Source organism: Camelus dromedarius, chromosome 8 (assembly GCF_036321535.1).
Source record: "Camelus dromedarius isolate mCamDro1 chromosome 8, mCamDro1.pat, whole genome shotgun sequence".
In the NCBI taxonomy this organism is placed as follows: Eukaryota; Metazoa; Chordata; class Mammalia; order Artiodactyla; family Camelidae; genus Camelus; species Camelus dromedarius.
In genome coordinates this window covers 71,800,460-71,816,880 of record NC_087443.1, presented here as the reverse complement: position 1 = coordinate 71,816,880, position 16,421 = coordinate 71,800,460, and the positions used below count along the sequence as shown (strand labels likewise).

The following is a 16,421-nucleotide window of genomic DNA, read 5'->3' as shown; positions in this document are numbered from 1 at the left end:
TGGGAGAATATGGAATCACCAAAGTAGGGTAGGAAAAGAAGTTTGAAAACAGAGCTTTAAGAAATAATCCCAATGTTTCCCATCTAGGGGGAAATGAGGAAGGTGACAAGGAAAAGGAGTAATCAGGAATGCAGGAGAAAATTTAGGCTACCGCAGATCACAGAAGGGAGAGTCTGAAAAAGATAACACAGTGATTGGTATCAAGTGGAACTGAGAGTTTAAAGAGAACTAGGCTGTTGCCTTCAGTAGACATAGTTGGCTGGTAACCTTCCTAAAGGCAGCAGTGAGCATTGGTGGTGGGGGCTGTGCTTCAGATTAAAAGGTGAGTCAGTAAAGTAACAAAGACAACAGGAATTTCTCGGGAGGAATTTAGCAGGGCCTGGAGATTGGCAAAGTAGCAGCGGTGGAGCATCCGAGCAGTAATGGGCTGGAAGCATGCTCTGGGGGAGAGGGGAGTAAATACAAATAGACAAGGGAGACAGTTGGGACAATAGTGGGGTCCACACAGCAGGCCCCCTCGGCCTGAGGGACCTGGAGAATCAGACGGCATGATTGATCACGTGGGGTTTTGATTGTGTGAGATCTTACTGTGAGTAATCGTCGTCCACCTTACTGATTACTGTTCCTTTGGAAACATGTTTTGAGAAATTCCATTTGTGCAAAAGTGTTATAAATTGTTAGGCGGCTCATAAATACACAGTGGTATGCTGCAAATCCCAGTCACTTCAGTTATACCATTTCAGAACTGCAGTTTTTCTTTTGCTTCCTTCTTGCTTGCTTTCTCTCCTATTTTAAATTATTAAGTGAATCGTTTATGGCATTTGTCGTATATTCTTGTATCAGTTAAAGTCTGCAGTAGGAAACAAGTGCCACACTCAAAATGAGTAATTGAAGACAGTTTAGTGAAGAGATCATGTGTAGAGGGGTGGCTAGGGTTAGGACACCAAAGAAGGGACAATAGAGCACTGGGACCAGTGGCAGAGTGAAACTGGAAGCCACGGGCCAGGTGATGCACTCTCCGGAGGTCAGCCTCCTGGGGTGCAGGGAGGGGCAGAATGAAGCAGGAGGGGCGAACAGAAAAAAGTTTCAAAATCTCTTGCTTTTCAGCCTTTGTTCTGTCTCTTTAAGATTGTCTAATTCTTGCACTTCCCTTAGTCATTGTGATTGGCAGAATCCTCATGAAATTGTGTTGGCCTCCTTGAAACCAGCCGACTCTGAGCTCACAGTAGGACCGAAATGCATTTATGGCCGGAGAGCCCCGATGGTGGCTTTCGGCTGCTTTTCTTTGAATCTTGACTCTGCTCCTCAGTGGCTGCTTCTCTTCCCTGCGCCCGGTTCCTCTCCTGTAACTCACCTCAGAGGAGTATGCAAGGATGCAGGGGTTAACGTGGGAAGAGCTCACCGGGGAGCCTGGTACCAGGGTTCAAGTCCAGTATCAGCTGGTGCTGCTGTTAGGCCTGCTGTCATTATTCTCTGCCCTTGCTTCACTGGAAATGGCGGACATTTCTTTTCCTCTTTTCAGACTCATTATAGGTTGTATATTATGTTACAGTTCTCGGTTTATACCCTTCCCCCCCCCCCCCACTGCATTTGTCACCCAAGTGAAGCTCCAGGTCTCCAGAGCCCACTCTCTCAGCTAAACAAGATCAGTAGGATATTCTCCTTTGAAAATAATTAATGTCAGAAGTTCTGTGATAGTTTATAAAGTTACACTTATTTCCCCTACACAAGAAGGAATGGTGTTCAAGAACGTTACTCCTCTACCCACTCCTTCCTCTCTTTGTCCCCCTCCGAGACGGGTGGGACACCTCCTGGATTTTGCAAATAACTTGAATTCACTTACTAAATACAAAATGGGTCAAGCTGTATAATTCCAGCAGCATGGGGGCCTGGAAAGAGGTATTATGAAAAATGTAATAATACTTGTTTTTAAAAATGCCTTCGAAAGAGCTTGTTATGTGACTTCTTGTTGAAAGATTTAAAATCCTAGAGCCAGGAATTGACACAGTTTGCATTATCTTAAACAGGGCAGTTAATTAGTTAACCAGTTTTAATAGGTCATTGTTCTTCTGTGGGCTTGTTTTTTGTTTATTTGTTTTGTTTTTGTGTTTTTTTGTCTTAACAAACACTTCACATTTTTTCACTGTTAATAGACTCCTCTTCTCTTTCTTAGGTATTCTTGTCCCAAAAGAGAAAAGGAAGGACAGAGAAAAAACTCTGATCACTGCCATATGCCTTAGTGATTTCTGCAGTGGTTGATTTTATCACTTTATAAAGATTGGTTTGTTTCTCTGGCCTATCTGTGGAAGACTAGTCCATAGCAGAAATGAAGGACAGTTTCACTTTTCACCAGTTCACTCAGTATTTATCCTAACTTCAGAGTAAATTAATAAGTGATGTTATTGAAGAGAAACTAATGATTTCTCGAAATATATATATATGAGTACTGTTTATTTTAAAATTTAGAGTTTACTGGGGAAAATTCTTTAAAATTTGGAAAATCACAGGGTAAAAAATTAGCTTTTATGAAACCTAAAAACTGCTGAATGTTAAGGTAAAGCATTTTATAGGTTTAAAATATTTTTTAAAATATGAATTTAAAAATATCTTTTATCAGTATTTAAACGTTACTTTAAAATCCTCTGCTGCCCGCAAACTCAGTTCTGATTTCAAAAATTAATTTTTTTAAAAATTCTGAAGTTTACATTTGTGTGGACTTTTTCAGTGTGAGCATGTTTAAGTTTATTTTCATACCTGATTAAAAACACCATTTTCCTTAATCTGTCGACAACTCAGTTGAGCAGTCAGACTGTATTATTCAGTATCTTGTCGGACACGCGGACAGCAGTCCAGAGAGAAAGCTATCACAAATTGGTGCCACACTTCGATAAATAGAGACATTTTATTTTTCCCCGAGCTAATTCAATCCAGTTCAGTTAACTCTTTTTTTCCCCCTTAAGGACAGATCAAAAAAGGCAGCTGTGAATGACTGAGTTGGTCATGTGTTTGACGTGTCAGTTTGTGACTATAAAGCCGACCACAAGGGAGGGGCTCTGTCTTTAGATTTCAGACAATGGCCCACACATGAGCCCTCGCCGCCTCAGAGCGCACCGTGGCTGCTGGGGGCAGCGAGGGGCACTCACATCACAGTCAGGTGCAGTGACGGAGAGCCGGGCGCTGCTGCTGCGCTCCACGCCCCTCCACCTTACAGTGTGACCTCTTCACCTTAGTCGTTCTGGAGAATTCTCAGACACTTTTCAGGTTGTCACTGAGTTTCACTTTAGTTTGTAGGCTAAAGCTATTGGAAAGTACATATTATTAGTTTCGTGATTTTGTTAAAATCTTTGTCCTAAATGTCTGTTCCTTGAAGACCCTCATTATAATAAATGTAACCCCAGCATTTCTATTTCTTAGTTCAGTAATCTTCGTGAGACATTGAAGGAAATTTATATTGGCAGAATACTGTTTATTTTTCTAGGGTGTGATGAGATAGGTATGAAATATTTAAGTAACATTTATGAAAGATTAAATTTGTCCAAAAATGGTCTATTGATCAGCGCTAAGAGCCTCATCTCGTGCATCACGACCCTCCCAGGGTGCCTGCTACCCTGCCGCCGATGTTCCAGTCCCTTCGTGTCCTGCCATGGCACTGCTGTCTGGCAGCCCCAGACAGCTTGTGTCTTCAGAGTCCTCTGTCTCTGACCTGCCAAACCTGCCTTCACATAATTTTAAGCCCTACTTTTGCCTTGGCTTAGACCTTTCTCAACTAATTGCTGTGGTGGAACATTTCTTTCCTCTCGGCAGGCCAAAAGTTTAACTCAGGAGTGCTCGCCCCCAACAGGTGCAGCTCTGCCGTGTGCTTATGCAAAATGAGGTGTTGTTTACATCTGGTTAATCCGTGTGTCCTCTGTGTTCAAGCGTTAGCAGTGCAGCCCATGCTCACTAAGTAGATCTGTGTGCAAAAAAGGGACCGTGTGTCACAATTAGAACAGATTCTGGAGCCAGACACCTCCACCTGCACATACCCACTGTAGGACTCACACGAGCTACCTAACCTCGCTGTCACTCCTTTCCTTCTTTTGAAAATGAAGATCATATTTACCGTAAAGTTTATAAAGATTAAATGAGTTAATTTTGGTAAAGTGATTAGAGCAGTATCTAGTAAAGTCTAAGTGCTATGTAAATGGTCATTAAATAAAATAATTTACTGAACATGTTCTGCTAGTCACTGTGCTAAAGGTTTTGCATGTTCAAACTGATTTAATCTTCACAGTAGTCTTACATGGTAGAAACTGTTAACATCCCCATTTTACAGACAAGGGAACCCAGACACACTCAAAGGCAAGTAACTTGCTCAAGGCCACACAGCAAGCAGAGGGCAGAACCAGGATTTGAGTTCACACCACCTGGTTCCACGGCCCTCAACCACTTCTCTGCTTGTAGCCACTGTGGTGTGCTGTCAAGCTGAGTGTACATCATTCTGTCTTCGAGAATATCACAGTCGGATGGAGAGAGGTGCAGCAGAACGTGTTTCTTGATCTCTTAGAGAACCACATGCTGCGAGGTAACAGGGCAAGGAGAGACTAGACCCCATCCCGGGCCCTGATGTTGACCTCCTTGGACTGGAAGTTGGGGCGGACGGGAACCGCATGTGTCATCATCTGCCCTCATGGCACTCTCGGCCTAGGTGATGTCTTTTGGATTTTGTTTTGCTTTCTTTCAAGCCACTCTTGTCAGGCTCTTGAGGCTTTGCTAGTAAGTGACTCTAGTCTGGGACCACACGGAACACCATAAAGATGGTGAGAGACGGAGTGAGAAGGCGCGTCAGCCATGTGGGTCTGTTAGATGGTGCACTGTATTTAAAACGTTTCAGTCTTTCCTACCACGTCACTCAGCTCTGCTGAGACACTAGATTTACCCACGGGAGTTCTAGGTGGAAGAGGTCAGCAGCCGGTTCTGGAAACTGGTACTGCAAATCTTAGTCATAACAAATGAAACCTTGGATATGTGAGAAATTCTCTTGATGTGGATTGTACGTGTGTGTATGCCCTGTCGATTTGCAGCTTGGGATATGTACTCATTATAATAGGTATTTTTCAGTGTCCAGACTTTTTGTGCACACAATCAGAAGTTTTAAAAGTGAATTTCTTCAAAGGATTCCAGTTATGTGGCTATAAAGGAAAGATAATGAAAAAATGTATTTTACAGTTAATTTGTTTCTCTTTTTAATAAAAAGGTTCCTAGGACAGTAACGCTTTGTAGAGGTGCTAATGGCTAATACTCTTAAGTGCTGGGTAAAAATTAAACTTGAAGAGCAACGATGAAATATTTACTCATCAGGTGGCTTTGAAGTTTAGCTTCTTTTGGGTTGCAGTCCCCTTCCTAATGGACATGTTTCAAAGAAGAAGATGATTATAGCGTTCAGCTGTGATGTTTTCCTACTCCCTGCATGGAAGAAATCCATTTTGCTTTGGTCCATGTGGGTATTTAAATTTTGCAGGTCAGCTACGTAGAAATCCTCTAATGACAGAAATGATTCACACAGCTCTGAATTCATTCTCCTTGACAGGATGTAACATTTAAAGGATAATTTTTCTAATACCTATAGAAATAATTGTTGTAAAAGATTGCTTCAGCTCTTTGATTCTATAGTCTTTCCAACCTAAATTTATTTAATTCTCCATAGCTTTATATCAGAAGGCAAAAGGTGAGTGAATATTTGTGTATAAAATGAATAACATTGCAAAATTTAACTTTATAAAATATCTCACTGGGTAAAATCGCTTATATTTGAAGATGTTTAGAAACCACATATTTAGAGGCATAGTTCTTCAGTTCTAATAATAACTGAAGGGTTTTCCTTCAAAGTTTAAAATTGTAAGTGCTTTAGAATGTTGAGTAAATACTGTTTTTCTTTTACATCCTAGATTAAATTTCACTCAGGTAACGTAGGAGTTTAGAAATTGTTATTGCAATGTTAGTTAAAATGTTCCGGTTTCATGTTTTCTCCCATGTAGACAATGATACACTTTTAACATTTATGTTTGTCTTTTAATTTTCAGTTTTCATATGAATCCGACAAACAACGAAGACCTCAGGAAAATCCCGGTAAGTTGCAAAGGGGGTTAGAGAATTACTAAAAACCAAGCTACAAGCTGTCTTTCCGTCTGGCACCCATTTCTAAAAAGGCCTCCGTCTCCTTGAATCCGTCAGCTACTTACGGATTATAGCTTAGTATGGTAATTTGAGGAGAAAGAAGAAAAGCAAAATTCAGACTTTATCTTCAGTATACCATAGGGTATGACTTCTGTATGATCTGTGGAGGTGCAAGCAATAGTTATAATCGAAGCCTATTTGAAATATACAAGTGTTGTTCGCAGGCTGTTTTAAAATGAATATGAAAGCTGTGTGTCAAGGTCAACATTATGGTTGTGAAATGAGAGCATGTGGAGAAAACTAGCACGTCGTTGCTGTGACTAAGACTGAAGGAAGAGTGAAACTGCATGTTAACACTTAACAATAAGAAAAGCATCCTGGCAAGAGGTCCAGTTAACCAGGATCATGTATTTGAAAGAACCTTTAGGACCCTTGCATTCCAAGTCAGAACAAAACTAAATATATTAGCCTTGGTATGGACAGCTGAATTAACTCACATGTTTTGCAAGGATTATCCAGATTTCTTAACTTCATTTTATTGCTACTTAAAGTCCAGTTTTGTATCTCTGTTCAAAGTTTCAGTGCATCTTCAGTCAATTAAAAATACGATACTAAACGTAGAGAATAAGTTACTTTACAAACATATGAGCGCATGTCTTGGTGGGAAAACTAAATTCTCACTGAATAACAGAAATAGAGCCTTTATTTCAAGAGACTGTTGGTTGCTGTTTGAACCATCTGTCCTTAATGTGTGTGATCCAGATGTATAATAAGAATTTTTCAAAGCAATAACAAATCATCATTTTCTATGATGTGATATGCCTAGAAGAAACCATGGTGCTGTATAAACCATTCTAAATGTAGTTATTTGTCTGGAAAATGGTAGGAAACATTATAAAGGCAGAGGACTTTGTACTGTGTTTTTGTTGTTTTATGTAAATGATTTGTACGTTTTGATGTTTCATAAATACCCAAGTCTTTATATTATGGCAGTCTGGCGAGAAACGTCAGAATGTATGAAGTCAGCCTTTGATCAGATAGTAAAATGAATTCTATCAGGCAGTTACTTAATCTCAAACAAAATGCAACATCAAAAAATCGATTTAATGCACAGCTATTGTTTATTAAATAGCCTTAATTACAATTTCTATGTGCTTGTAAATGTACTTTTCCAAATCTTGTAATTTATTGCTGTAAAAGCATCTTTAGAATTCTTTAAAGAAATAAAATGTGAAAATTGTTTTAGTTAAAGGATTTAAAGGTGATAAAAGAATCCTTGATGTGTGATTATTTTTCTCTGGAATACTAACTATTCTAAATGACAGTTGAAGCATTACTAGGTGCCGTTAATTTCCTGCAAGATACAATTAAGAGGAGAAAGCTCGTCCTCACACTGATCGTTATTGAGGAAAAGTATTTGAACAAGTTTTATGTTGAAGATTATAAGATGTTTGAAGTAATTTACATTAAGTTCTCCAGTAATAGCCATCCACCAAGTTATTTTTTTTTCCCCTTCTGGATCGTAGTATTTTGTAATTAAGTTTGTATGTCTTATATGCTAGTGCCAACACCTGTCTGTGAAAGCACAGTGTTTAAACAGGAGCAGTAGCCAGTTGAAAGGGCAGTGTGAGCTCTTTAAGGCCTAATTAAGAACTGAAAGGGAGATGAAGGGAGTAGGACAAAAGATGTGAAAGTAGCTGAGATGATATTCCCAGAGCAAAGTTCCTCATTAGAACAATAATGAGATGATCAGAGAATGCCAAGCCTTCATCTTCTCTCTCTCTCCCCTCTCGTTGCCTTGGGTGTCAGTTAGTGCCCCACCAATATTTAGTTACCAGGACAACCTTTCTTTAAATCTTCAGTTATTTTGAGTCTTGATAATTTGCTTTTGTTGAAATTTAAATATTGTAAAAAAATACATACATTTCCTAAGCTAGACTGTGAGTTAAGTACAAATAGATCACCAGTAATTCTCAAAATCTTTTCCCCAGCTGTTATTTAAAATTCCGATTAGAAAACTTCATGTAATAATTCTGTTCTCTCACCCAACCGTTATTTTCTTATGTCTGCATAGGAAGATTTTTAACAGAGGTTGGGGGAGGAATGGAAAAGGATTGGTTATGAAAGGGGAAGAGAGAAGAAAAATTTACATTGAATTTCAGTAGAAGAAGACATCTTAAAAACGTATGTGCCATCTATATGGAGTGCTGGAGGAGAGAATATTGAGTACTTAGGAGTCCCATGGTAGGTTATTTGAGTCTACCAGTTTGGAGATTTCTCAATTTTAGTTTTTCCAAGAATAGTGTGAAAATTATCTTTAGAAAAAAATAATTAATTTTTATATTTTCCTGAGCGTTTCCCTCTTTATGTAAAGTAATTTTTGTAACCAGAAAATATTTTAATTTCCTATTGTATGTATTCGTTAATATTAATCTTTATTTTATTTGGAATTAAATCAACAAACAGAAGGATAGATATATTTATTGAGTATATTATTCAATTTAAGAGTCTTATGCCTAAAATTAGAAAGTTTACATGATTTCAAATATGGGATAAAATCAGGAACTAAGTGCAAAACTTTTAAATTATTTTATATCTTTCTCCAGAAGATAGTTTATTAGTACATGTGTTTCTAAGATGTTTTCTTGCCTAGAAACTGGATGCAGAAATTTGGAGTAAAATTTTCATATAAAAGGACAAATGGAAAACTTATTGGAAAGGTCAGAAATGAATTTCTAAGAAATCTGTTTATCCATAAGTATTAGATGGTTGTGAGGGGAAAAGTAGATTATGGCTGTAAAGTGTTGAACACTATTCTGGGATAGTAATTGATTATTTGGAAAGATTAAATTTTTTATTTATATCATGGCATTAATTTAAACTACTTATGTCAATATAAGAATTTTTTTGACATGTCTTTCATCCTCACTTAGAGAAATGTTTTTAAAAAAGCTGTTTTAACTACATTCCCTGGTAGTACTGGTATGGTGTTAAATGTAACAAAGTAAATGTATATTATCACTTAATTAGTTTGGAGAAGTCAGTTCATATATGTGTAATTTGATTAAGATTAGAGAGATTCAATCTGATAATATTATGTTAAATTAAGGGGAAAAAATAAAACAATCCATCAGTAATGAATCCCATTTAGTTTAATTTCATTAATTCCTGCAGTTCTCGCAAGAACTCCTATTTTTCAATAAATGTCTTATTAGAAAAAAATCACATTAGTGGGACATTATTACTTTTTTAAAATGCAGTTCAGAAAAATCACTTTGTAGACCGGGAAATGTTAGAGTTGAAAGGGAGCTTGAAGAACATCTCACTTATCAGGGAAATAAAGTAAGACCTAGGCTGGTTTTTGTCTCAAATTTTGTGCAGAATTCTTTAGGTTAAGTTAAGAAACTTTAGCTTATTTCAAATTAATGTTTAAAATATACTTAACCTTTATGGTATGTCTTATCTTTTCTATAGAAATCTACTTGGTAAAATAATAAGAATGAGATTAGGAAATTGTAAGTTTTATATCTCTAGACGGCTCATGACCAATTAAATAAACTAATAAATATGTGTGTGTGTTCTTATTCTTACAAAAGATTGATTGATCCAAAAGAGAAGAGAATAAAAAGTAAAGCAACACGCTTCACCAGAATTGTCCTTTGGTTGTTGTAGAGCAATGTTCTGAAATGTCTGGGGACAAAGGTAATACAGCTCACAAAGTTGTATCTGTTCCCAGTTTCTGATGCTAAAATAAGGCATTGTAAACACGTCTTACAGAAACTTCGTTTTAGCATCCTCTCTATTCTGTTACTCTAGTGGAGGCTCTTATTAACTCTTGTCTTTACTATTTTAATGGCTTTGTAACTAATCGCAGTCCCTCCAAACAATCTTACCCACTGCTGCCGTTTTCCTAGAACTTAGCTTTAATCACCTCTCCTTGTTTAGAAGCCTTTCAAGGGGTTTTCTATTTCCCATAGCAAAAGTCTAATAGCATTAGACATCCTTGATGGTGTATTTGGAACCACCATTTCAGCCTCTCTGTGTCCTTCCCCGAACCTTATTTTCTAGCCCTCCTCTGTTGATCACCTTTATTGACCCACTGTGCCTTGAACTTTGCTTCCTCCTTTGAGCAAACGGAGCCCACTGCTTGAGACGCCCAGTACGCGTTTCTGCCGGGCGAAATCTCTGCAGACCTAGTGCAAGCTGTGCCTTCTGTATAAAACCTGAGGGTCTCTATGGATTAGAGAAGTCCTCAGTCCTGAATTTTTTTCCCCCTTTATCCTAGAGAAAGGAGTGTGCATAGGTAATGCAAGCATCAAATTGATACCTGTACTCTATCTTGTTTTTCTGGTTAGGAAAGCCATGGTGCCTGGGGGAGGCAGAGGTGAAAAGTTACACTTTGGCTTTACTGATGAAGGCTCCTAGACACATAGCAAATTAATATAGATCCTGAAAATGTGTGAAGATGGATTTAATTTCTGCAACAAAAAAAAGGCCTTTCTACATTCACCAGTCCTTACTCTTCATCCTCCACTGAGTAGATCAGATACTGTTGGTCCTTAAGAGCAAGAACAATTTCCTCAGTATTTTAGTTTATTTCCTTTAAAGCCAAATGGAAATGTTTTAAAAGAAAGTGATGAAAACCATTTTAAGTTGTTGAGTTAAAAAAGCACAAAGATTGCTACTTTCTATTTTGCCATTATATTTTACATAGTGAAAAAATCTAAATATTATACACTTTAAATAGATGATGTTATAGTGCTGACTAAATTTGACTAAATTCCTGAGAAATATGTTTCTTTTAATATTAGAGTACTTTTTAATAAAAATTAGTTAAGTCAATGCCTTTTTTTTGGTTTATGTTCTTTCTTTTATGTAAAAGGATTTTTTACCAATAGAGTAAGGTTAAACAAAACAAGTGAAATGAGAGAATGTAGATATACTAATCTTAAATGTTAACATGACCATAGTTGAGCACTGAGCTTCCTGACAACCAATGCAAAAAGGGAAATAAAATGTTTAGGTATTAGTACTAGGAGGAGGACATAGACTAGTTACTCAGGAGAGAAAAAGGTCTATTTGCCTCTGACTTAAAACGTAGTTACTCTCGCAGAGCTTCTTATAAGGATGCTCATGGATTTAATTCTGAGTATCTTCAACATTTGATAACAGATTGGAGAAGAAGATTTGATATTGCTGTTTCTTGTAACCGTCTTCAATAAAAAAGGCAAAGGCATAACATTAAAGTACAGTCCAATGGAAGCAATTTTGTGAGGACTAATGTCCAAATGTATGGTTCTCAATAGAGTCTTACATTCCATACAAGTTAATTCTTACAAATCTTTTGGGTTTGTCTATACTTATTATAGATCGTGTTATCTCTTAATTTAATCTTAAGTTATGTAGTCAGTTTCTTATACTAGGACATTGTGCATGATGTAAACACGGTTTTAGAAGAACTTAGAGTTGTAATCGGGGCTTTGGTGCATATGCACCAAAGTCCTTTCCTGAGAACTGGCTGGCCATTCCGTGAACTGTCACATTAGTTCTAGCCAAGGATAGAGAAAAAGTTGGGGGGGATTGAAAAAGTTGAAGTTCAAAAGAATTGTTAATTTGTCCCTGATATTCCGTCTGTTAAAGTGACAGTCTTGATCCTGTTCTAGGACAGCAACCCCTTCGACGCCGCGGCAGGCTATCGGAGTCTGACCTACGAGGAGGTCCTCCAGGAGCTGGTGAAGCACAAGGAGCTCCTGAGGAGGAGGGACACGCACATCCGGGAGCTGGAGGACTACATCGACAACCTCCTCGTGCGGGTCATGGAGGAGACGCCCAGCATCCTCAGGGTGCCGTACGAGCCGTCCAGGAAGGCTGGCAAGTTCGCCAATAGTTAATAAGCCAGTGATGCTACGTTTATCACTGGGGAGCAAGGAAAGGAAGGAGGAGAGGGAGAAAAGCTTGTTACTGAAAGAGACTCCACTATCAGGTTCCATTACACACTCTCCTTCATTGTGAAAAAGTGTTTCACTTAGAAATATTAGCAGGGACTTTCAAGAGTGACCTTTGAAGTGAGCTAAATCATTTAAACCTTTCAAGTGAAAATGGGCCAGATTCTCGATGAATAAGCAGTTCCTTAGGATTGACTTCGGTACAGGTGCCGGCCCACAAATCTGCCATAGGCCTAGAAATTTCTTTAGAAGTACATGACTTATTCCTCAGGAACAGATTTCTCACAAAGCAGGATTGATACTGGGGTTGGCTTCTCAGAAGTCAATTTGTAGACGTTTTGCTACAGGAATACTGCTCATTATAAACACTACTTTAAGAAGTTCATATTTTATATACATACATATGTACATGAATGTCTGTTCATGTATTCTGTATATAAAATACATGCATATACCTCATATATACATGTGTTTGGGAACATTTAAAAACAACTAGTTGCCTCTAAAATTAGGATACCAATTTCTTAATTTGAAAATATATGTGTATTCTATTGATGCAAAAACAAATCATTGCTGCTATAATGGCTTATTATAGAGAAGCTGCTTCAAATCACTCTTGACTATGTGAACCTTGGTTTCAGAACAAGCTGCTACTGTGTATTATTCCAACAACAGATTTTTTCTTTCTCCAAAAGTAATGATCCAGAGTCCTTTTTTTTTTTTTTAAGAATGACATATTTTAGGAAACGTCATTAACTTTGCAATAGCATGAATTTCTTGAATTTTTATCTTAACATTTGACTTTTGAGCTATAAGCAGAAGATAAGCAAATGTAATTTGTTGAGATTCTGAATGTCTTTAAAATGTTAACAAAGAAGATATTAGGAAACTGTATCTGAAGATAATTCAGGGGGAGAAAGTAGGTGATTGTCTGATGCCTGATAACCCAAAACAATGAGCAAATTCTAGGAATGAAGAATTAGGCTTGGCTTCAGGTTACATAAATAATCGAACAGATGGTTACATTTGGGTTCTGAACGAAAATAAAAGTTACTGAAGGAGGGATGAGTTTTCAGAACAGACCTTTACTAAGCACAACATTTTACACTTCTCCACGTCCACCTTTTGAGAACTGATTTATCGCAAAACTGTATGTTGGCTTTTTTTAAAGTCTGCTACCCCAGAATGTTGCCTACTCATGAATTACCTTTATATATGCGTACAAAATTCATCTATGATTTAAAGTGTATAACAATGATATAAAAATATTACTAATAATCTACTGCTTTACTTTCTAATCTTTAAAGTCTAAAATACTTACTATGAAATACTGAATCTGTCTTCTGAATTTAAAATGGAAAATTCACCTGTATGTGGAGATACATGTTTCCCAATCCTTTACCAAACTGCATTTTTGTCTAGTATTTATCGCTGCTAAGACTTCATTGAAAGTTAAATAGAAAGCACATATAATAGTTTTGTTCAGTTTAGTATTTTAAATCGGATAATACTTGGCCAAGCTTATATTCATAAGCTAAAATCTCTTATTACTTGTATTTTCTGAGTTTCTTTAGTTTTCCTATGAGAGCATACACTTTGAAATTCTAAAAATTTTTCCCAAATACAAAAAAATTAAATAATGTTTAAAATGAGGAAATGGAGAAGGAAAAATAGCTTTTCCTCTACTTATAAATTTTTGTAATAAACCTTATAATGTGGTATAGAATTTTATTTTCTCATTTGAGGTCTTGGTAATTATTACTTTTGAAAGTGGTGCCATTTTTAGTTAGCATTTATTAAATGTTAACAAAATTCTTAGCATTTGTTTTTTTTTTTTCTCTTTTTGGTATAATTGAAGCTCTTATGCTTTTTAAAATACTAAAATCCATGTGTTTTCAGTATTATGACAGATTATCTACAGATACTTTAATATGCTTTGGCCAAATTTACTCTTGGTAGAATGAGCCAGGCTGGCAGTGTTGTATTGGGGCTATGTTTTATGTGAATAGAGCTCATGAAAGAATGTGGTTCGAGTGCTAGTGTTCTTTTTATGGGGAAATTCATTGTTAAAGAGAGTTTTTTTCCCTATATAAAAACTGTTAAGGATTAGACATCCATATGTGAATGATTTGGTTATAACTGCATTGATATTTTTGTCTTTAATTTTGAGATAAGAATTGTACTGAAAACCAAATCTGCATTTATCACTGCCCGAAATGTTCTGTTCCCATCTTGATAAACTTTCTTTCACTCACGACCTAGAGTAAAACTTACTATATATTTCCATAATCAGTCAGTATAATGGACTGAAGACAAAAAGTAAAAATGAGTTCCTAAGTAAACATATTAGTGCTTCCTGTGTTTGGCAGAAGGGCACATAGAGTAGTTTTAATATCACTCATTGTAGAAAAAGGCCAAAAAGATCGCATTAGTTTATTTTTCCAAAATATAACTTTTACGTATTCCATTGGTATTTGTTAGTAGCTTAGAAATGGAAGTAAAACATATGTACTCATTAAATAATGTACAACACAGTAGACTTATAGACGTGTTACTTTTCCTCTTACGCTTAAAAAAGGCATGCTCAAAAATATTTCCACCAGTAAGAGGATTTTTTTAAATTGTAAGGTTTATAATAACCTCACACCTGTCTTAAGCTGACATATTTCTGTTACTTAATTTAAAGTACTTCTGCTAATATTTTAAAAGCAGTATTGTTTTACAACCACTTCCCCTCCCAGTTCTAAAATTCAGCTCGAAAGTATTGAACATACTTTCCTTCACTTGTGCTTCAAGTTCATTTACTGACTTCCCAGGAATACATCATAGGATTGTACATACAGTGCTGGCTGGTCACGGAAAATATTTCAGTATTGCTTTCTGCTGCTGTATTCTGCATTCAGCCTGGTTTTGTCATCCCATGAATGTAGTATTATCCATAGATTATACATAACTGCATCTGTTGCTTTTAGCAGTAAATGAAGATTTATTTGTGATTTTCTGGCCGTGAAACTGTTACCTTGTAGTTAAAAGGGTTTCATGAATGGAAACCTCAGTAAAACTCAGCTCGTGAGTGACAGACTTGCTTTCCTCACCACCTCCTCCAGCTCCACGTCCCTCTGCCGACCATCCCATAAGGATGCTTATTCTTTAGCAAGGAGAATCTCCGAAAAAAAAAAAAAATTGTTGTCTTTAGTATTTCGAGTAACTGTTATACTAGAGCTTTTATTTTCCTCTGTAGCTTTTTAGGAAAAGCAGCCTACCTTCGGTTTGTAAAGCAGGCTGAAACTTTTTGATGTCCGCGTGCTCACGTGTCCAGTAGACGTGGTTGATGTCACTCGTGTGTGTGTAAGCGAAATAGGAAGCATGTTCTTTCCTCCATCTCTGTGAGCTTAAAGGGAAAGGATCGCGGTGCTGCTGGTTCATGATCGTAGATGGAAGAGTCTGTCAGCACACACTGAAAGCCCCCCTTTTCACAGACTTACGACTTTAAGAATCCAGATGCAGTCATTGGAAGTATTTAATATGCAATAGGTAGCACCTTAACTAATTAATCTGCATATGAAGTGTTCTCTGATGTATTTAATAAGAAGTATAGAAGCTCATCAAGCAGTAAACTAGAGTTGACATTTTATTTTACTTACTTTCCATGTCAAAAAATCCACTCTTAACAATGGAATTGAAGTCTGTAACAAACGGTACATTGGGCCTAGCAATCTTCGAGCTTCCAGGTGGTTGGTATTTTGAGGTACAAAAAAAAAAATGCTGCAGATCTAGAAATGTATATATTTAGCAGGTATTTGAAAGAGACAAGCATTATTTATAACTGAAGAGTATTAACACTTATTAAGTAAAATCCTCTAGTAACTTGTATACGTTTTGCAGGTACTAAGTAAAATGCTCTAGTAGCTTGTATACATTTTTTGTAGGTACAAACTCAAAGGTACGTAAGCATTCCATAATGTGACAGTTGTATAATTTATGTAATCTGATGCATGAATCAGAATTTTATATAATATATGATTTTTGGTTTATTATAGTTGATTAAAAGTGTTTAATCTTATTTTGGTCGTCATAATTTCTTACCTCAGATAAAACAGCATGAATATGCATTTGTACACGCGCCCTCCTTGTCTTTTAAAAATACAGTACTTAGAATGCGTCTTTTTTGATGCACTGCAGCAAGTATTCTGTAAGACCTGCAGGCTCACTTCATTATGAAAATAGTTTTGAAAAGTCACTCGGAGAGTGGCTTGTACCTCGGCGCGGACGCTGCTCGGCACCTGGGTGCAGAATGTCCTTTGTGTGTGAGACACCCCC

At 36.9% G+C, this 16,421-nt stretch overlaps 1 protein-coding gene across 2 annotated transcripts in view; it reads left to right on the top strand.

Moving 5' to 3' along the window:
- Nucleotides 1-16,164, top strand: part of RAB11FIP2 (RAB11 family interacting protein 2) — a 40,033-nt gene extending 23,869 nt beyond the window's left edge. The window contains exons 4-5 of one of the 2 annotated variants that reach the window (XM_010998941.3): nucleotides 6,063-6,108; nucleotides 11,820-16,164. In XM_010998941.3, coding sequence (XP_010997243.3) covers nucleotides 6,063-6,108; nucleotides 11,820-12,047 — 274 coding nt within the window. In that variant the 3' untranslated portion in view covers nucleotides 12,048-16,164. The remainder of the gene's footprint in view (nucleotides 1-6,062; nucleotides 6,109-11,819) is intronic. The other variant, XM_031461846.2, reaches the window with a different exon arrangement.
- Nucleotides 16,165-16,421: the final 257 nt, after the last annotated feature.